This window comes from Tenrec ecaudatus, chromosome 1 (assembly GCF_050624435.1).
Source record: "Tenrec ecaudatus isolate mTenEca1 chromosome 1, mTenEca1.hap1, whole genome shotgun sequence".
NCBI classification, from domain to species: Eukaryota; Metazoa; Chordata; class Mammalia; order Afrosoricida; family Tenrecidae; genus Tenrec; species Tenrec ecaudatus.
Window position 1 is genome coordinate 59,541,860 of NC_134530.1, and position 21,796 is coordinate 59,563,655.

Consider the following 21,796-nt stretch of genomic DNA (forward strand, 5'->3'; position numbering starts at 1 on the left):
TGCCTATCCTGGATACTAAGTCAGCCTTATTTTCTAGTTTCACCAGTTCTCATCTTTCCAATGATCAATATTATATGCAAGAATTTGCTGAATTATTCTGGGAAAGTAGGAACACAAATTGACAGGAATCTTTCTATTTTTTTTTAAACAAAGCAATCCTTATGTAAGATATAACGGAGCCTGAAATCACTTTGACTATTCTGTTTAGACAACAAGTCCAGGCAATAAGACAAATTTATGAGGTCCCTGAGGGAGGGACTGTGTATATCTAAGCACATTTTCCACAGCAAAGATGGTTAAATATTATACAGTTTTATACTAACCTAAACACCCACATAATGAGAAAATGAATCTGAACATTTAGTGCAGGCTCTGCCCACTGCTTTGTGCTGTACAAAAAACTTTGTTTTGAAAGTTACAGGTAATTGATATATATTTTTTTAATAAGCCATCCTGAAACTCAAAATCAGGGGTCCTCAAACTTTTTAAACAATGGGCCAGTTCACTGTCCCTCAGACCTGTTGGAGGGCCAGACTATAGTTTTTAAAAAAAACTATGAACAAATTCCTATACACACTGCACACATCTAATTTTGAAGTAAAATAACAAACGGGCCAGAAATACCAGACGGGCCAGATAAATGTCCTTGGCAGGGCTGGCCGCATGTGGCCCGCGGGCCGTAGTTTGAGGACACCTGCTCAAGATGAATCTTAGCTTCTGGAATAAGGTTCCATATAAAAAATTTCTTATTATAAGAGGAACCCCCACTCCCCCGACACAAATATAGTATGTTTTCCTCAGTTAACTACCATGATGTAAATTAATGTCATAGAGTAGAGTGTTAGGTCATTTTGAGACTTCTTTACCTAGACAACAGGGATCATAATAGTACCCACCCACAGACAGCGGAGGTGTGGTTTAAATCAGTTTGAACCTGTGAAGTGCTGGTGGGGGGGGCAGGAATAATATAGATTTAACCATTATCACCATCATCATGCTTAGAATTTAAATAGACATTAAGATGATCAAGAAGAGGTACTACAGAGAGTCACTAAAACGATTTGTCTTTTTTTGTTGTTCAAAGAGAGATAATTTAAACGAGAGGATTAGCCAGTGAGAAGCAATGTTATGCGGTTTCTCCCTGGAGTTGCGATGAACTACCTCTTTCCAATGTCTTTCAAGCCCTCTAAACCGGAGCTCAGTTCGGCTCCAGATCCTGTCTGCTTGGGACTAAGTGTCCATGGCACACACGCTAACTCTCCTAAGTTAAACAGAACATCCCCTCTGCTCAACTCTTCTGAGCATTCAACTCCTTGTAGATTCCCTCTTTTGAAGAAGAAACACTTTGGTGATTAAGAGCGTGAAATTCCATAAATTTTACAGCTAAAGAGAACAGTTGTGATAAATACACTGAAACAACAAAATCAGCGACAAGAGTCTGGGCGGTGACAAGCAGGCAGCGGTGTGACATCTGGCGGAAACCAAACTCACAGCAAGGGGGAGAGGTGGGCGTGAGGAAGCATCCTGCGGAGCGTGGACACAGAAAGAGAGAGGAATTGACAGTCTTCCTTTGGAGCCAGGCCAGCCTGCGCCACCTCTAATTGAATAGGATGATGTCGCTCTAAGTGCGGTGCCTTGGAGATGATTCCTTTGTGAGATGCTGCCCCTAGAATGCTGGGTGCAGTGCGAAGTGGAGCTGCATTCCTGGTGCGTCAGCAATTTGGAGGGAGATGCAGAACCACCAATGACACAAAGGCGGTTAGCTAGTGATGTCAGGGGCTCGTACTAAATAAATGTATTAACCAGACCAGGCTTGAAGGGAACAGTGTCTGCTATTTATTTTAACCATCCTCCCTCCCTCCAGCCAAACCCAGTGGCACTGAGTTGATTTTAGTCCAGCTGATTTTCTAAGCTGCCTAAAATTCTCTCCGGCACTGGCTGTGTTTACAGAGAAGGAAGGGACCTAAGAGCTGCATGGGTTCACTCACAGCCCCTTTACATTGCAAATATGAGGAATCAAGTGCAAAGAGGAAACAGTGACTTGCACTAAACCACAGAGCTAATGAGTGTCAGTTGGGACTTAAGGCTTCCTAATTCCAAGTCCTATGTGTTTTCCCAAGAAACCATGCTACCTCCACAAAATAGAAATTAGTGTGACAATATGATTTTGTATGTTCACACTCAAACACTTCAGAATGCAATATTTCTTTTAAAAATCATTTTATTGGGGGCTTGTACAACTCATCAGAATCCATGCATACATCCATTGTGTCAAGCACATTTGTCATCATCCTTTTCAAAACATTTTCTTTCTCCTTGAGCTCTTGGTATCAGCTCATCCCCCCCATCTCTTACGGACCCTTAATAATTTATTAATTATTAATATTTTTTCATGTCTTACTCTGACCAATGTCTCCCTCTATATTTTAAAAGGACAAGTTTAATGTTACATAATTATGATTCTGTCGAGGCCAAAAATTATGCAAAACATAAAGCAGGTACTCAATGAATACCTGTGATGATATATACGTAAGAGCAACACAAATGACTTGCTAATGCCCAATTTTTAAATTTCACCAAGAAATAAAATGAACAAATTAAAATAAAAAGTAAAACAAATAAAACAGATCGACTGCCACTGTCTTACACTCATGCCTGAAACCCTGAATCAGGAGCACATTTCCAATACAACAACAGAATGTCCTAGCTATGTAGTACTAGGTCTGGTGATATAATTTAAAATTGCAGTTTCAATTTTGCCATTTGAACTATAAGACTTTGTACCTATATTGGAATTGTAACGTTCACATTTTCAAACACCTAAAGCAACTTCCAACTGCCCTTGTGACCTCAGTAGCTTTTCTAGCTCTACAGCAACCTTTCTCAACTTGGGGGTCGCGACTCCTTTGGGGGGAAGGGGTTTGTATAACTCTTTCATAGGGGTCGCCTGATTCATAACAGTGGCAAAATTACAATTATGAAGTAGCAATGAAATCATTTTATGGTTGGGGGGTCACCACATGAGGAACTGTCTGAAAGGGTCATGGCATTAGGAAGGTTAAGAACCACTGCTCTATAGCATAGTGGTTCTACGGATGGGGCTGGGGCAGAATTACCTATTCAAAACGCCTAAGTAGCCATAAGCATGTGAAAGTTGGACACTGAATATGGAAACTAAAGAAGGATCGATGCATTTGAATTGTGGTGCTGGCGAAGAATATTCAAAATCCCATGAACTGCCAAAACAAAACAACCCAAACTCACTGCCATGGAGTCAATTCCGACTCATAGTGAGCCTACTGGACAGGGTAGGGCTGCTCCAGTGAATTTCTTACAGTGTAACTCTTTATAGGAGTAGAAAGCCCATCTTTCTTCTGTGGAGCGGCTGGTGGGTTTGAACTGCTGACCTTAAGGTTAGCAGGCCAATACTGTAACCAATAGGCCACCAGGGCTACAGTGGACTGCCAAAAGAACAAATAAATCTGTCTTCGAAGAAGTGCTACCAGAATGTTCCTTAGATGGCAAGGATGGCGAGACCTTGTCTATTCTGGACACACATGTCCCTGAGATTCATCCCTGGAAAAGGACACCATGCTTGGTAAAACAGAGGGCAGCAAAAAAAAAAAAAAGAGGAACACTCTTGGCAACATGGACTGACACAACGGCTGTGTTGATGGACTCAAACATAACAACAACTGTGAGGCTGGCACTGGACCAGGTAGTTTTGTTCTGTTGTACATGGGGTGGCTATGAGTTGGAACTGATTTGATGGCACCTAACAACAATAACAACTAGTAGGACCTGGTGGCGTAGGTTACACCTGGGCTGCTAATAACGAGGTCAGCAGTTCAAAATCATCAGCCATCTCTTGGGAGAAAGATAAAGCTCTCTACTCCCATGAACAGGTCTACAGTCTTGGAAACCCATACAGACAGCTCCTACCTTGTCCTACATGGTTCCATGGCAGTTGTGAGTGAATATCTAAGTGTATGGGATTATGTGTACCGTGATTTTAATACTCCTGCCCATATTCCTTTTAAGGGAAACTCATGTGCAGATTCCATCACATTTTCTAGTAACAATGACAGCTGACCCCAAGGATACAAGAACCTAAATGCCCGGAGAAGCTCTGCAACTGTAACGCGGGTCCTGCAACTGCAACTGCAACTAAGAAATGGGTTAACTTCATGACAATGGGTTTGGGTTGTTTCCCCCAAAGCTATAGTCTCATTCAATATTTGTCCTTTTGTGATCGACTAATTTCACTTAGCATAATGTCCTCCACCAGGTATCCATATTAGAAAGACTTTTTAAAAAAATCATTGTATTGGGGGCTCATACAGCTCTTAGCACAATACATACATACATCTATTGTGTCAAGCACATTTGTACATTTGCTGCCATCATAATTTTCAAAACATTTTCTTTCTACTTGAGCTCTTGGTATCACCTCCCCATTTCCCCTCTTCCCTCGGAAATGACATTTTTATTCAGAATTTTTTTTAGGATGCGCCATATCATTTTCCAAGATTGTTTCATCATCTTACTGTCCTTCCAGCAGTGTATGAAGCCTCCAGTCTCTCCACACCTCGCCAGCATTTGTTTTGTTGCACTTTGCTACTAATGTTGGGGGGGGGGGGATATCTCACAGTTGTTTTGATTTCTCTCTCTAATGGCTCAAGAGCTTCTTCATGTTTATTGTCACCTGAAGACCTTTTCGGGGTACTATCTGTTCCTGCCCCCTGCCCATTTTTAAATTGAATTGCCTCTTTGTTGCTGAAGTTTTCTATAAATTCTAGAGATTACTCCCTTGTTCAAGCTGCCAATGTCAACTTCCTCCCCTGGTTTGCGGACTTTCTTTTTACTTTTTTGGTGAGATCTTTTGATGAGCTTAAGTTATCCCAATCCTCTAGTTTGTCTTCTATTGTTTGTGTGCTTTGTTATATTGATAGTATTTATGCCAATATATCAGGGTCCCTTTGTTTGTGCCTATATTTTCAAAGATCTTTAAATTTCTAGGCTGTATTTTTAGGTCTTTGATCCACCTTTAGTATCTGTATATGGTATGAGATATTGTCACACCATATTGTCTCACTTTTTTGCAAAATAGATATAAAATTTTGCCAGTACCATTTGTTAAAGAGGCCATTTCAATCCATTTACTGAGTTTTGGTTCTTGAGCAAAGACCAACTGTCAACATATAACTGGATTAACTTCTGGCTTCTCATTCAGTTCCACTGGTATAGGTGTCTGTTGTTCCAGCACTAGGTTGTTTTGATGACCGTGGCTCTGTAGCACGTTGTGAGATCAGAAAGCGTGAGCATCCTACTTTATTTTTCTTTAGTAGTGCCTTGCTTATCCAGGATCTCTTTGCACATAAAACTGGTGATTCGTTTTCCATCTCTTTAAAGAATGATGTTAGAATCTAGTTGGGGGATTGTCTTATTATCTGTAGATCACTTTGGCTATATTGACATTTTCATAATGTTCAATCTTAATATCCATGAACATGGTATATTCACCCAATTATGTAGTTGTCTTTTGATTTATTTTAATCGTGTTTTGTAGATGTTATATAGCATATTTTGTTTCTCTGGTTGTATTTATTCATAAGCATTTGGAATATCCCATTATCTTTCAGTTACATTTTCCCACCCATAAACTTTTGGAGTCCTACCTATACTATGTAAGATGTATTGTGCCAAGTGATAAGGATTCTGAGATAGGCAACAGCATATATGACAGTAAAGCAGCATGGACGAACAAAGGATGTTTGGGTACTGGTGAGCATGGGACACATGTACCTAGACAAGGGGTATATTTCAGCAGGAAGCAGAGGAACTAGGACAGGAACCCCAAACGCTGGAAGATTAGGGGATAATGACACTAGTCTTCTTAAAAATATGAACTTTGGTATATACACCATGGCAAACTTTGGTATGTAAAGTCAATGAAGAGCTACTACTTCCATCCTCCCCTCAGTCTGTATTGTGTCTGAAGACTGATGTCTCAGGATTAATATTCCAACCATCCCATGCTTTTTCTGAACCCTCCTCCTACCCCCCTACACCCAAATAAACCATGTTTAGATAGTACAACAGACTGCCATTTTAGGATAGTCTTTGACAGATAAATAAAAGATGAACTAGAATTACGACAGCAAGAAAATAGGGAGAAAAGTTAGGGGAACTACAAGAGCACAGATGGGGGATGACGAGGAGTAAACAAAGGCAGAGATAATGTGGAATGTAAGGTATATTGAAAAATTAGGACTGGTAAGACTTCATAACTAGAAGACTAGAAACGGTGAGGGAGAAAGAATACTCTCAGTAAGGAGAAAAATGGCTGTGCAAAAATTCAGTTTATATAGAATTATGATAAATATAAGGAAATATAAAGAATTTAATTTAGACACAATGAGCATCTGGGAAGTAGAGTCAAAGTTATGAAACTGAAGGCCTTTTAGGAATTTTTTTTAACAGAAACACATCAAATTCCATGCTCACAAGTGGAAGATGGTCATGGGAACAATTACAACACAACACTATAGTAAGAACACAAAGAAGTCGAAGGTGAGTTATGTGTGGAGAAGCAGAATAGAGGGATGTCCGTAGAAAGTTCCCTTAAAATTTAAATTATAACTACTGGTGAGATCTAGCAAGATGTGGAAGTATACTCGGCGGAGAATGAGCAGTAAAGTGGTGAAGTGGGAACAGAGATACAAGAAAGAAGGCAGGGCAGAGCAGGGCAAGCATAAATATTGAGTACATATGGGAATGGGAAAGGGGTGAGGTAGGTAGACAGAGAGAGCAGGGGGGAGGAAGTCAAAGAAGACAAATGAAGCAGCGCCCAATCCCTATGATGATGAAATCCAGAGGGCAGTTCTGGGAAACTTGAGAAGAAAGTGGACATTTCCCCCCACAAGCTGGAAACCTGGGCAATTATTTACAGTTGCCACTCCAAAAAAAAAAAAAAAAAGTTTATAGCTGAAAGTTGAAAACGGTTTCCTCATCAGTGTGAGTTTAAAGTGAAGGGAATGCAAACATCAGAATACTATATTTTCCTTCATAACCTACCCGTCACTCATCCACTTAGAGACCCTGTAAGACCGAGGAGAACTGCCACCCAAGGTTTCTGAAACGGTAAATCTTTCCCCGAACAGACTGCCTCTTCTTTCTCCCTCAGAGTGGCTGGTGGGTTTAAATGTCCACCCTGCGGTCAGCAGCCCAATGCTTAGCCAAACGTGCCACCAAAGCCACTAGTTAATAGCAGGCCGTAAAAATTAAAACCACTTTCTGATTTTCCTTCCCTCTTGTTACAGATACATTTATCTTTCTACAGCATTGAAAAACAACAAACAAAGCTGATGGTGCCTGGCTATCAAAAGATATAGCGTCTGGGGTCTTAAAGGCTTGAAGGTAAACAAGCGGCCATCTAGCTCAGAAGCAACAAAGCCCACATGGAAGAAGCACACCAGCTGGTGTGATCACAAGGTGTTGAAGGGATCAGGTATCAAGCATCATTATAACAAAATGTCTTACCATAGTGAATGCGTGGGGGGAGTGCGGAGTGGAGACCCAAAGCCCATTTGTAGGCTACTGGACACCCTCTTACAGAAGGGTCTCGGGGAGGAGATAAGTCAGTCAGGGTGTGATGTAGCAACGATGAAACATACAACTTTCCTCTAGTTCCTACATGCTTCCTTCCCGCCCCTGCCCCACCACCACCCTGTACTATCATGATCCTAATTGTACCTTGCAAGTCTGGCTAGACCAGAGGATGTACACTGGTACAGATAGGAACCAGAAACACAGGGAATCCAGGGTGGATGATCCCTTCAAGACCAGTGGTGTGAGTGGCGATACTGGGAGGGTAGAGGGAAGGTGGGTTGGAAAGGGGGAACCAATTACAAGGATCTGCATGTGACCTCCTCCCTGGGGTACGGACAACAGAAAAGTGGGAGACGTTGGACAGGGCAAGATATGACAAAATAATAATTTATAAATTATCAAGGGTTCACGAGGCAGGGGGGATAGAGAGGGAAAAAATGAGGACTGGATACCAGGGGCTTAAGTGGAGAACAAACGTTTTGAGAATGATGAGAGCAATGAATGTACAAATGTGCTTTACACAATTGATGTATGTATAGACTGTGATAAGAGTTGTATGAGCCCCTAATAAAAACAAACAGTCATCTATTGATGATGGCAGCAAATGTACAAATGCGCTTGACACAATGGATGTCTGTAAGGATTGTGATAAGAATTATATGAGCCCCCAATGAAATGATTTTTAAAAATAATTAAAAATAAATTAAAAGTCATCTATTTGAGACCAAAAGGAAAAAAAGAAAAGACAACAAGAATTTAGAATTTCTACATTCTCATACTAAAATGAGAAACAAGGTGGCAAGCAAATATTTTATATTCTACAGCCCAAAGTGAAATAAGAGAAATACTGCTCTGAAAACGAGACTGTCTAATCCCTTTTTCCTTCTCCCCAACTCAGGTCATTTCCGGAAAATGTACTTGGTATTCCTGTTTGATGCTGAGATACCAAATAAAATGTAATCATTTAAATTTTAATTTAGCATTGATTAGCTCATCAAAATGTTGTTGCTTAATACACCAGAAAAAATGGTTGAACTCTTCCTGAGCTCCAGCTAAGGAGCCAACATATTTTACGTGTTAAATTTACAGCCAACATATTTCACACGTTAAATTTTAAAAGCAGAACACCTTTCAAATCAGTATTTGAATAAACTATAATTCTAGATCCCATAAGTTCTGTAAAGTAGGCCCACTGCCATCAAGTCGGTTCCTACTCATAACAACGCATAGCACTGACCCTTTGTTTCGAGACGGGAAATCTTTAAAGGAGCAGAGAGCCTCATCCTCCTGAAATCATGTAAGGCACCTATAATCCTGTGAAAAAACAAAACAAACAAAAAACCCAATACAAACCTAAACTCAATCCTGGTTCAGGTTCCCTGTATGAATAATTGTGTTCTCTGGGATCGTCCCCTTGCCTTGAGTTTGAAGTGCGCCATCCACAGTGTGGATTAGAACTATTCAACCACAGAGATGAGGGGCAAAAGCTAGGCTAACAGTCCAGGATGAAAGCCCAGGAAATAGCAAGGTGCCCAAGATCTAGCAACTGAATCTGAATTTTAGGAACAAAAATATTAATATAATACACCTTTTTTCTTACGAAGTTCTTCCTCAATAATTTCAAATGTTTAGTAAATATTATTGCTCACTCATTCTAAGTTTTTAATGGATCCCCCAATAAAGTTGTAACCTCATCGTAATTAAAAGTTTCAAAATTTAATTGAGTTGAAACACGACATGGCAGATGCCTTATTATACCAACTAGTTAACACAGTATTTGTTTTCTACATTAATTTTACTTGCTAATCAAAAATACTGCTTTGCTCCAAATAACATCAAAATAAAATTGCTGATTGTGCAATGGTAAAACCTACACCACCAAGTTTGCAAAAGGGCCACTTAAGTTCTTTTTTTCATGAGCTAGCAGTTTCTAGGGAAAATTTATGTCTCCATAAATTTTCAAAAAATTGAGCAGATTTTTAAAAAATTCAGCAGCAGAATCCATGTTTTGCACACTACAAGGCATATATTCAAAGGCACACGTTAGCAGACCCATGAATATCTTTGACTGTTAAATATCATCAAAGCTGGTTCATCTCCCTGCATTAATAAGTAACATAGTATGCTAAAAAAAAAAAAAGATTGTTTAGGGCAGTGGTTCTCAGCCTTCCTAATGCCATGACCCTTTATTTATTTATTTTTTTTTTTGCGCGGCCTACCACGACGCCGCAGCCACCCGCCATGACCCTTTAATAAAGTTCCTCATGCTGTGGTGACCCCACAGCCACAAAATTATTTCGCTGCTACTTCCTAACTGTAATTTTGCTGTTATGAATTGGGTGACCCCTGTGAAAGGGTCATTTGACCCCCAAAGGGGTTGCGACTCACAGGTTGAGAACGGCTAGTTTAGGACTGTAAGAGAGAGTTTCAAAAAGTTCACAGGAAAATGAGCTTAAATGATAATGGAATTTTCTTTTGTTTTTTTGAATTTTCTTTCCCACAAACCTTTGAAGCTTCTTTTCAGATTTCTACAGCAACTAGACATAAAGAGGAATATTAAGAAAACTCTGGAAAAGGCTATCAGAGAGCCCTTCTATTAGAATACAATGCTCCCCCTTGTCCCCCAGGCCCTACATAAGCTTCAATGGCCACGGAATCTTCAACTGGTCTTCACTGGTCTCCCTCCTTCCACCTTTTTTTGCAAACTCTTCATCAAAAAGCACCTAATAAGCTAACAAAATCTAATCTTAGCCACCTTGCTAAAATAGAGCTTTTAAGATAAAGCTTTCTCATCCAAGTCTTTGTAATATGCACTACCTCTCTAGTTTCAGTCTCTTACCATCCCCCATACAAACTAGCTTAAATGGTAGCTTAAACATGTGCCCCCACACACACCCCTTTTAAAAAGGGTGCATGTGTATACTCCGTTTTTAATGAGTAGACCCTTAAATTAAACACGGCGGGTTGTGTTGGGCTACTAACCATAATGTCAAGTCAAAGGTTCAATTCCACCAGCCACTCCACAGAAGACAGATGAGGCTGTCTGCTCCTATAAGGATTTACAGTCTTGGAAATTCAACAGAACAGTTTTACTCTGTCCTATAGGGTCATTCTGAGTCTGAATCAACGCAACAGCAATGAGACCCTACTATTTCAAGATAATTAGGAGTGGAGGACTCGGAGAATTATTGTTCCTACCCCAAACAGAAAACCACTGTGCCTAACTTAACACACACTCTGCTCAGAAGCCTCCTTGGTCTTACCCTTTACACAAGACACCCTTACACTGTTGTTTCCTCTTAGCCTTAATAACAACTAGTCCTTCCAAGGCTCAGGTTAGGTTCTGTGTCCCCAGGGCAACCTGTCGATATAGCTATTGTAACACCTGTCATTCTGCAGTGTAACTAACTGCTTACTTATCTATTTCTCCACCTAAGGCACATGCTGAGTTTTGTTTCTCGGTATTCCCAGCATCAAGGATAAACCACATTATAGATTTGCTGAATAAATGGCTATTAGTAGCAACAAAACTTCTCAGATACATGAAACCATATATACTGAGAGGTATCAGAAAGAGACGCCGAGGAATTTCAGTAGGTCATTTCTGTTTACAAAGATTCAGAGATAATTATACCCTCCCTTCCATTTCTTTTCCACTCTAGTTAATCCCATTTGCTCTGGCGTGTACACGCAGAAGTGATTTCAATTCTGAACTTTTAACTTTCTCTGTTGTTGGGTGGCTTTGAGTAGGTTTGACTCAGAATGACTCCATGTCCACCAGAATGAAACACTGCCCCATCCTGCCCCATCTTCCCAATTGTTAGGTTTAAACCCACTTTTAAATCCATCTCGCTGAGGGTTTTCCTCTTTTTCACTGACCCTCTACTGTACCAAGCATGGTGTCCTCTTCTAGGACATTGGCCCCTCCTGACAACATGTTCATAGTGAGACAAAGTCACTTCACTTCTAAAAAGCATCCAGACCATACTTCTACTAAGACAGATATGTTCTTTGCCGAGTCTAAGGTATATTCAATATATTTCACCGACACAATTCAAAGGCATCAATTATATTCCAAGCTTTCTTATTTATTCATACATGTAAATACCCCCAGATCAGGAAATAGAACATTATCAAACTCTGCTCTCCCTATCCCTTCCCCACTACCCTTCAATTTAAGTTTATTTTTCAAAAGACTTTTTATTGTGCATTACATGAAGGTTTACAGAACAGATCCCATTTTTACATCCTAAAACTCATACATTCTGATTCATTTAATCCATTATAATCCCCTCAATGTACTATATCATTCATCTTACTTCCTTTCTTTTTCCTTTTTCTGTCTCTCATCTTTCAGAGCCCTACGAACTTTTGTCCTTTGTGAACTACTGCCCTGTTGATCTTACCTGGCTGATTATTCTAATAGGGAGTGAGATCAGTTACAGACCTGAAGGGAAGAGTCAGAGTCTTGGGGGTTCTCAACTGTCTACCTGATCAGTAAGCCAGGTCTCACAGGATTCTGAGTTCTGTTCCACATTTTCCACCCACTCTATCCTGGACCTTCTAATGCAATCCTGTTCACAGCAGCTGGTAACGGTAGTAGGCACCATCTAGTTCTTCTGATCTCAGGGTTGTAAATATTAGTGTTTGCAAAGATGTCCTAATTGTTTCCATATATCTTTCATTTTTGCTATTCTTCATCACTCTGGATGGGGGAGAGGCTCAATGGTTGCATTTTAGATGAGTTTTTAAGACCCTAATCATTACTTACCGAATTAGGATGCAGAACATTGTTTTTATGAGCTGTATCACTTGGTTCTGATCCCCGAAGACCATCAGCTCACTCCCTCACGATGTTTAATAATATTTAAGTTCTCATAACTTTGCACACCTTGCGTACTCCACCACATTCATGGATATATTTGCAGCAAAAGGAAATACTCCTACTCTCCTCCCCCACCTGTTCATCCTGCACATGTATCCAAGAAACTGGGAAATGTATGAGATAAAGGTAACAGAAGCAAATACTGGTACACAATCCTGCAGTAGTGGTGATTTACAAGTAAATGCTTGGACACTCACTTTAGATGAATGATTTTTTGAAGACAGGAACAAAATCTCTTGGGAGTTTTTGGAATCAGCTCTGAATTCATATCCCAGCATGATCCTGTATCAGAGCAGGAAAAAAGCACCACCAAGGAAGCCAGGGTGTCGCTGCTTATGTTGACTGTGCGCGTGAGGTACATCCACAGCTATGGCCACCCATGCTGGGGCACTGGCTTGACTAGAGCTCAAAAGGTGAGAGTAAACCTGCGTTTCTTTAATGGCAAAAGTTTCAACATAACATGTTATTACTCGACTGATACAGCACTCTGCCAACCCAGGCCTAAGTTGAACCTTAATGAGGAAACCATCGCTTAAGACACAAGTTTCAAAATAACACAACTCTCGAGTCGTTCCCTACATTGCTTCACCTCCATAAGGGCAGGAAAGCGGCTTGCGGAAAGTTAGCATGATGGGGCTGCACAATTCCAGCCTGCCATCCAGAACAGGGGTTCTCTGTGCTCCCAGCAGGCATCCAACAGGGTAGCACATACATGCTCTCTCAGTGAGAAAGCAACACCTTCTCACATACAACCCCCTGGAGAGAGAGGGGAAGGGGAGGGGGGAGGACTTTACACCTGCAGACTCCTAACTCTATCAGCACCATGGCTGGGAAAAACAGCACATATTTAAGAAAGAGGAGGAGGTGGAGGGGGAAAAGGCAACCTAATAAAGCCAGCAACTTTCAAAGAAGCATTTTCTTTGGCATCTTTTCTTAGGAGAGTATTAAGTCTAAGAATTTAATAGCTGTGGACTTATGTCTTAATGGATTTACTCAAATCCTATGATTTTATGAGTAAATTGCTTAAAAGAACAGGTATCAAAACTCTTATTCCTCCTAGTAAAAGACTAAAGTACAAAATGTCATATTAATTAAGACATTCCAACTTCAAGACACATCTGTCTCTGAGCCTTTGGATAATCAAAATGACCCCTAATGTTAGAACAGCAGTAAATCCAAGGGGACAGACACAAACACTACCGATCCTAAAACACACCTGTGAGATTTGGCCAGTATCACTGAATATGCATCTGAGTGTAGTCATATGTTCTCAGTGTTTTACTGTATATCCTAGAAGGGACAGGAGACATATAGCTCTTGGCCATAATGAAAATGCAATGAGCAGCTGACCAGCCTATTGGGGAAGTCTAAGTCTAATGGGGAAGAAAGTTTCTCTCCAGATCTGAAAAAGGCAGGTGCCTGTGATGAAAGTCTCGTAAGTTTCATGACGAACAACTTGATCCCCCCCGGCCAAATCTCCCCATCACCAGAAGGAAGCCAGCTCTGTCTGTCAAGATGCCCAGGCTGTGTGGCAGCAGTGTCAAAGGCTGCCATTTGCTCTAAGGCACTGCCATCTGCGACAGCACAACATTTTGTCTCCGGAAAATAAACACATCTGCCTTTGCCAGTGTCCTCCCACTGTGCCGCCCATCTGGAGCAGGTGAGTTGGGAGGCAAGCCTGGGCACGGGTGAGCTGGGGGCAAGCAGGGGAAGGGGAGAAGAGGCCTCTGGGGAGATGGCACATGGAGGAAGAAAGCAGTGCTGTGTCATGTCACATCCTGCTAACCAAATTTGCCAAAGAAGGGAAAAAAAATTATCCCGTCGTAATATTTTAATCACTTGGAACAAATGGCTGGCTGTGTTAAAGGGACAAAACCTGTAATGGCAAGGTTTCACCTGGGCCATCTGTTCACAAGGTCACATGACCTCATCAATATAATAAGCAGATGATGTCTTTGTACCAGCCACTAAAGGCACAAGGAAAATCACTCTGGTGGCTAGCATGAAATGATCAAAGCACGAGATTTCCCCCTAGTTACCATACCTGTCTTCTACGGTCCACACCAAACACACTCCGATTCAGCCCAGAGTGCTGGGAAAAGTATGCTCATTGATATCTGAACTCACTTCCTATGTATTCTTTATCTTACACCGAAAATAGAAACCCAAGTCTGGCTGTGGTCTTGACACCAGATCTTTACACTTTGCTATCTGTAGGCCAGACACTATAAAACCCATTTCATCACAAAATAATAATCTATAGATTATCAAGGGTTCATGAGGGAGGGGGGACAGGGAGGGAAGGGGGAAAACGAGGAGCTGATATTAAGGGCTCAAGTAGGAAGCAAATGTTTTGAGGATGATGATGGCAACAAATGTACAAATGTGCTTGACACAATGGATGTATGTATGGATTGTGATAAGAGTTGTATGAGCCCCCAATAAAATGATCTAAAAAAAACCCAGTAGAGATCTTATCTACATTTGCTTGCATTTAAAATTTTAATTGAAATAAAAGATATGCATAGAAAGCTGTATTGATCATAAATATAGAGCTCAATTGCTTTTCATAAAATGAGAAAATGTATTGATATTATCCTTCAGATCCAGAAACAGACCAGTCTAATAAAGCTCTTCTTTTGTCACCACAAAAAACACTCCCCCCCAAACCCTCATTTCATCAATTCCTCTTTCTCCCCATTTTCCAACCTGATCACAGCAGGTCTGGTACTAAACCTCCTGGGGCATGGTACTGTGGCTACTGAGCAGCAGTACTAAAGTTTCAAGGATAGCACACTAGGGAGAGCTGCTTCCTCCCCTACACCTTGCTACAAACTCAGCACCGCACGAAGACTTCAGATCCTGACTCCACATCTTTACAGTGGAGATGGTGTACCGTAACATCATTTTAGGCTATTTGGTGGCACTGTGAGTTTTGAACATGGTCAGTGATTCAAATCACAAACTGCTCCATGGGAGAAAGCTGAGGCTGTAAGCGTCTAAAAAGATTTACCGTATTGGACACTCTATGTAGGGGTGCTGAGCTGGAACTGACTCGAAGGCAGTGGGTTTGGTTTTAGGAGGCTAGTATGAGTAAGGAACTGGATTTAATTTTAAGCTTACTTAATTTAAATAACCCAATCTCGCTGGATTGTGCACAGCGGCAATAAAGTCCAGCTGCTATGTTAGTTTTCTTTGATTTTTCAATGAACACACATCGTTTCTTATATCCCCCTTTACTAGCAGAGATCAGTTAAAACTAAGACAGCCCTCTCGGGAAGCTGGGCTTGATGACCCACAGGAGAGGAGCTGAGTGCTTACTGGAGTGTGGCACCCAGGCACTGAATTCAGGGAGCTGGGTTTGCTGACCCCAGGAAGCTGGAGCTGACTGCTCAGGTTGAGCCTAACACTGGAGTGGTATGTCCCTGTGGGAATTTATTAGCAGACCTGAAAGAACTTTGTAACATGTTCTTTTAAAAAAAAATCATTTTTGGGGGGGCTCATACAACTCTTATGACAATCCATATATCCATCCATTGTGTCAGGGACATTTGTGGCCCTCATCATTCTCAAAACATTTGCCTTCTAACTTGTAACATGTTCTGATGCACAACTCAACTCTGAGCATTTCTCACAGGCATTCCAACTTGTTAACTTCCCTCACAAACCCTTTAATCGTGGGGAGTGGGGGGGGGGGGGGAGGAAACAAAACCCAGAAAACAAAAATTAAGATAACCATACTAAAATATTCTCTGAAGTTTTAGCAATTGTTTCTTCATCCAAACAATAACAGCATAAAGGCAAAAGTAGTTAAACTACAATACTAAACTGCCAGCAGTTAAATGGGCTGTAAGATTCATTATATGCTTTGTAACAAACACATTCCTCTCCATTCCATGCAATGCTCCTCCCCATATACACTCATAACCAAACAACATGAGCTACAGACATAAACCTATGCAGCACAACTGACTCAAATAAGTCTACAGCTCACGATTTTGCACTTTTTAGGAAAACAGGAAAACAACCAACATCCCTTTGCCAGAAAAATGACTGAAATGTGTACTTATATTTTACAACTAGCAACCTATTTGAAATTGGACACACAGGTGAACCACAGGCCAGGGACAGTCACTATTTACTAAAAACCCATGTCAGCCTACGAGAGCTAGTCCTTCAAAACAGCAAACATTTCAACTAGGAGAAGAGTAAGTGGGTTCACTGCATTTGCATGAAGCAGACTGCCACTCTTCTCTCAATTCTGAAGGAAGCTTAATTCACTTAACGTCTGTGGCATTAATGACAAAATGCTTACTGTGCCCAAAGCTGTAGTTCTTATCCGGTTCTGCCTGGGAACTCAAAGGAACATATGACATCATGAAGCCACAGCTTATCTTGGTTGAAAACCAGAGGAATTTCTGAGTGGCAGGAAAGTTTGTCTCAGGTACATTTTCTTCTCCCCCAAAAGAAAAGGAAAGTGGTCCACAACACTGTATATAAAGCTGCTTCCTTCTCCCAAACCACTCAGCTTTTCCTCAAACACCGTAATCATGCAGACTGCATGAAAGCGTCCATCAATGCCAGCAGAGAAAGCAATGCTATGTAGAGAGGGAAGTCCCTGCATGGTACAAACAGCTAGTGAGCTCAGCTGCTCATACAAAGGCTGGGAAGTTCAAGTCCACCCAGAGATGTCTTAGAAGAAAAGCCCTACGATCTACTTCTGAAAAGTAGTGATTGAAAATGTTTATGGAGCGCACTTCTACTCTGACACTTATGTGGCTGCCACAACTATCAGCAACTCAATGGCAATTGTTTTTAAAGTTATTAACTCAGTCCAGTGTTTCTAGGCAGTATAAATGTTAAGTGTTTAGTAACTTAAAAAAAAAACACACCTCTGCAATTTAGACTTCTGTTGCAACTCACTTTAGGCAAGTGTGAATGAAATCCTAACCATGATGAAAATGTACAGCATCCATGCTTCAGAACACTATAGAAAACTAATGCAGAACCAAGAGTGAATGTTAATTAAGGTTGAGCAGGCAAGAGGCTATGGCACTGTCACTATAGCCTGACCTGCTGTGTGACTTGGAGCTAGTCCCTTTGCCATTTCATGCCTTTCACTCTGTTACTGGTGCTAGAGCATTAACTCATTTGTCTCAGTGGGATAGTGAGTAGATTAAATTATTAAGCAAACTGCTTTGGGCAAAAGACATATGAATGTTAAATATTATGATTTACAAGAATTCATCTTCCTAGCACTCCCGTGGGGCGAGGAAGTTATCTCGATTTCATAGATGAGTAAACAGGCACAGGCGGTTATGGTCACATGGCAAGACTTCATTTACCTAGTCCCTGTGGGAACGGAAGTATACACACCTTTAGCAATCACAGGAACTTTCTGGGCACATCCTACACAACCTTTCATACACTCACTCCTCAACTCGAGGAGGCATCTTTTAACATGCCAACATGGAACAGACACAAATGAAAGACAGCAACAAGGCCAGAATAGTGAAGAGAAATAAAACCGTGTGCTCAAAAGGCATAGATAAATAATCTCAAATCTGGGGAGAAATGCAAGTGTTGCATTATTTTCAAGGTCTCACCCACACTGCCATGCAGGGCAGGAGTCCTGGAGGCGCAGGAGGTTATGGCTGGGTGCTGACTACAAGGTCAGTGGGTGGGACTGCCAGCCACTCCAAGGGAGAGGGAAGGCTTTCTGTTCCCATAAACATTTACAGAAAGCCTACAAAGTAAGCTCTACTCTGCCCTGTAGCGTCCCTAAGCGTCAGAATCGACTCAACAGCAGTGAGTTGGGCTGGATACTATGTAGGGACCTTCTACCAAAGCTATTAGGAAGCATGCTTTGCTATGGAACCAGTTTTTTGTTTTGAGAGGGGACCTTTAAATCACAAGCATTCATACAGGTGTGCCCATTCACAATCTTTGGGAAGATCAGTTTACCCTCTGGGTTTTAATTAGCAACCAGGCAGAAAGAGAAAACAAATCCAAAGAGAATGAATGTTCAACGATGGAAAGAGCTCAGGATGGCCCCCTCAAAGGTAGATCAAGAACCCCAAAGAGCACAGGAGGGGGTCTGCTCACATCTAAGACAACCTACTGGATCACTTACCCGACTCCGAAGACAGTCAGCCAGGTTTCGGCGAGTGAAATTAGCTGCTGCTGTGGGAGACAATTCATAGCCTAGTACAAAAAGATAACGAGGAGTATTTCAATGGAAGCAGAATAAGTGAGTCGCTCCCCCCCCCCATCATCCCACTCCCCCCTGTTCTTAAAGCCCACTATCCTATGTCCATTCGGAGTATATGAAGTAGGGACTGAGGGTGACACTACTTCTAGTCCCGTTCCCCACACAACATTTAAGAAATAACTGGCTAACAGTGAAAGCAACTCAGAACAGAAGCCAGGAGACTGTGCTGTGGTAGGATCAAAGGCGTAGCCTTGCTTAAGACATACAAACACTGGGTGTTTTTTGTTTTATTTTTGTAAAGAAGGTCCTGAGATGTCATTTTAAAATTGTTAAAATGAGGACCCAGGGAAAAGAAACAAGATGCTAGGGCAACCGCAGTTGCTTTATAAGGGATTGTGCTGTTTTGAAGGTCACTTTATTAAGAAATGTGATATGATTTACAAATGTGATATGATTTCCCACAGGGGGAAATGTTTCATCACAATCCATAAAAGAACGTTTAAGACAGCATCTCTGAAGCATAAAGCCTCTTTCAAAAACTTGAGTGTCAGTGAGCACTGAACAGTGCGCCCATTTTGGAATGTAATCCTCCCAAAAAATTTGATCAGCACCGAAAGGGATGAAAATGACCTGCACCTCAGTGGACCTTACAGAAACGGCAGTTTCAGTAGACAGACAGAAGTTACTCCCCGTAACATGTCAAACACCAGTGTCAGACAAGGCAGGATTCGGATGGAACGACTAACACATACTTATTGAGCAGTTGCTGTTTCTGTGCACTTCACTTGTACTACTGAATCTCATCCTCCTCACATGTCTACTGCTGTTGGGTTGTTGTTGGCAAGCGGTCCCCACTTAGAGGGAGCCTACGGGGCAGAGATGAACTGCCACACGGGTTTCTTGATGACCCTCAGTAGCAGTGGTTCTCAACCTCCCTCACGCTGCGACCCTTTCATACAGTTGCTCGTGTGGTGGTGATCCCCCCACAACCATAACATTATTTTCATTGCGACTTCATAACTGTCTTTTGCTACTGTTATGAATCAGGCAACCCCTGTGAAAGCGTCGTTCAACCCCCAAAGGGGTCGGGACCCACAGGTTGAGAACTGCTGATCTATATGGAAGCAGACTGCCTGGTCTTTTCTGCACAGAACTGCTAGGTGAATTCAAACCATCAACCGGTCAGTTACCAGCTGAGTTTTTAGCCTTTGCACTACCAAGGCTATTGTACTACTAGTCTATTAAACGATCCAAATAACACAAAAGACTCCCAGAAATCCACTGCTGCCCCGTTGATTCTGACTCATACTTACCTCATAGACAGAGCAGAACGGATCACCAGAGTTTCTGACACTATGAATCTTTATGGAAGCAGGCTGCCTCACCTTTCTCCCAAGAAGTGGCTAGTAAGTTCTAACCACCAACTTTTCAGACCTAACAGCTTAACACACCACCAGGTATCTTTAGTAGTTTATTATCAAACTCACTGCCATGGGGTCAATTCCACCTCATAGGAGCCCTAGTGGTGTAGGGGTTACACGTTGGGCCGCTAACCACAAGGTTAACAGTTTGAAACCCCAGCTACTCCAAGGGAGGAAGACGAGGTTTTCTGCTCCCATAAAGAGCTACTGCCTTGGAAACCGACAGTTCTACCCCCTACAGGGCCGGTATGAGCAGTTTATTTGTCTACAATAAATCATAATGGGAGCAACCCTTGAGAGGCCCGGACAACCAGGATTATCTCATCCCACAAACTCCAGTTATATCTTAAAGGCAAAGAAGTTTGATGTCTGCCTATAATTTTTCTTTCTTTTTTTGCATATAATTTTTCGTTAGTATTTTGCCTCTGGCTCTAAGTTTAACATGCAGAAGAATTACTATACTATATAGGACTACACCTACAAAACTATTTGACAGGCAATTTAAAGGTTTTGAAGGGTAATTTTAAGGAATTTTGGTGGTGCTATTAAGTGGTGCACTTTGAAAGTTGGCAGTTCACACCCGGCGGCCACTCCGCAGGATAAAGGTGAAGCTAGCTGTCCCTTTAGAGACCATGCCCTTGAAAACACTATGCAAGGTCATCACACGTTAGAGCCGACCCCGACAGGGGCTTTGGATTTAAAGTTAATTTTAACTAAATACAATTTTTGTTTGATATACTGAATTTATACCCTAACCCCCCATAATAAACAATTCTCTCTGGTCTTGGTTACTCTTTGTCCTCTCTCCCAGGGCAGGGCAGGGGAGCAAGTATTGTAACGACCACACTACAGAAATCTTACTGGAGTCTTTCACCCGCCATGCAGGCAGTGAATAATACCAGTTAAAAAACAGAGTTCTTGAAATATTCTAAGCTTGCCTCAACAGAAGTACCACTTACTTTAGGTTTTGGAATAGCAGGGACTAAGCTTTGTTTATCTTTGAATTCTCTGTAGTGCTAATCAGTGTATTTACAATAAACAAGACCCTCAAAAATATTCATGGACTTGAGTGCAGGAAGGGATGAAAGCTACCTGAATGGATCTTACCTAGTTCGTTTACACAGGCAATTATATACAAATGAAGTTCTTTCACAGCTCCATATTACACTAGTGTTGCATATCAGTGTTGTCAAACTATGAAGTAACTGGAAACACTTTTTGCAAGAACATCACTACCAGTTTTCCTGGATGGCAGAGCTTAGCTGACAGGGAAGGCTCTCCAGAAAAAGATGTATTCCTAGCCAAACGCACACCACTGAGTAGATTCTGACTCATAGGAAGAGAGTAGAATTGGTCATTTTTCTTCTGAAACGCAGCTGGTGGTTTTGAACAGCTGACCTTCCGGCTAGCGGGCCAAACCTAGAAAAACCAAAGGACTCCCTGCTGTCAAGTGGATACCAACTCACAGCAGCCCCAGAGAACACGCTCATCTCTCTAGACAAGATCCTGCCAGAGGCTGCACAACATCCTCTCAAACAGTTAATCCCTTACAATTACACATAGCTTTAAGCTTACTAAGCATTTTCATAGTACAATTCGCTAATAAGGATGTAAGTCCATCTGAGAAATAAAGAAAATGAAGGCCCAGTGAGGAAAGGTGACTTGCCA

The 21,796-nt window shown here is 41.5% G+C and overlaps 1 protein-coding gene across 2 annotated transcripts in view; it reads right to left on the minus strand.

The window, feature by feature from the left end:
* PSMB2 (proteasome 20S subunit beta 2) overlaps positions 1–21,796 on the minus strand; it is a 37,822-nt gene that overhangs the window by 11,103 nt on the left and 4,923 nt on the right. For both annotated transcript variants that reach the window (XM_075553822.1, XM_075553819.1), the window contains one exon: positions 18,630–18,700. In XM_075553822.1, coding sequence (XP_075409937.1) covers positions 18,630–18,700 — 71 coding nt within the window. The remainder of the gene's footprint in view (positions 1–18,629; positions 18,701–21,796) is intronic.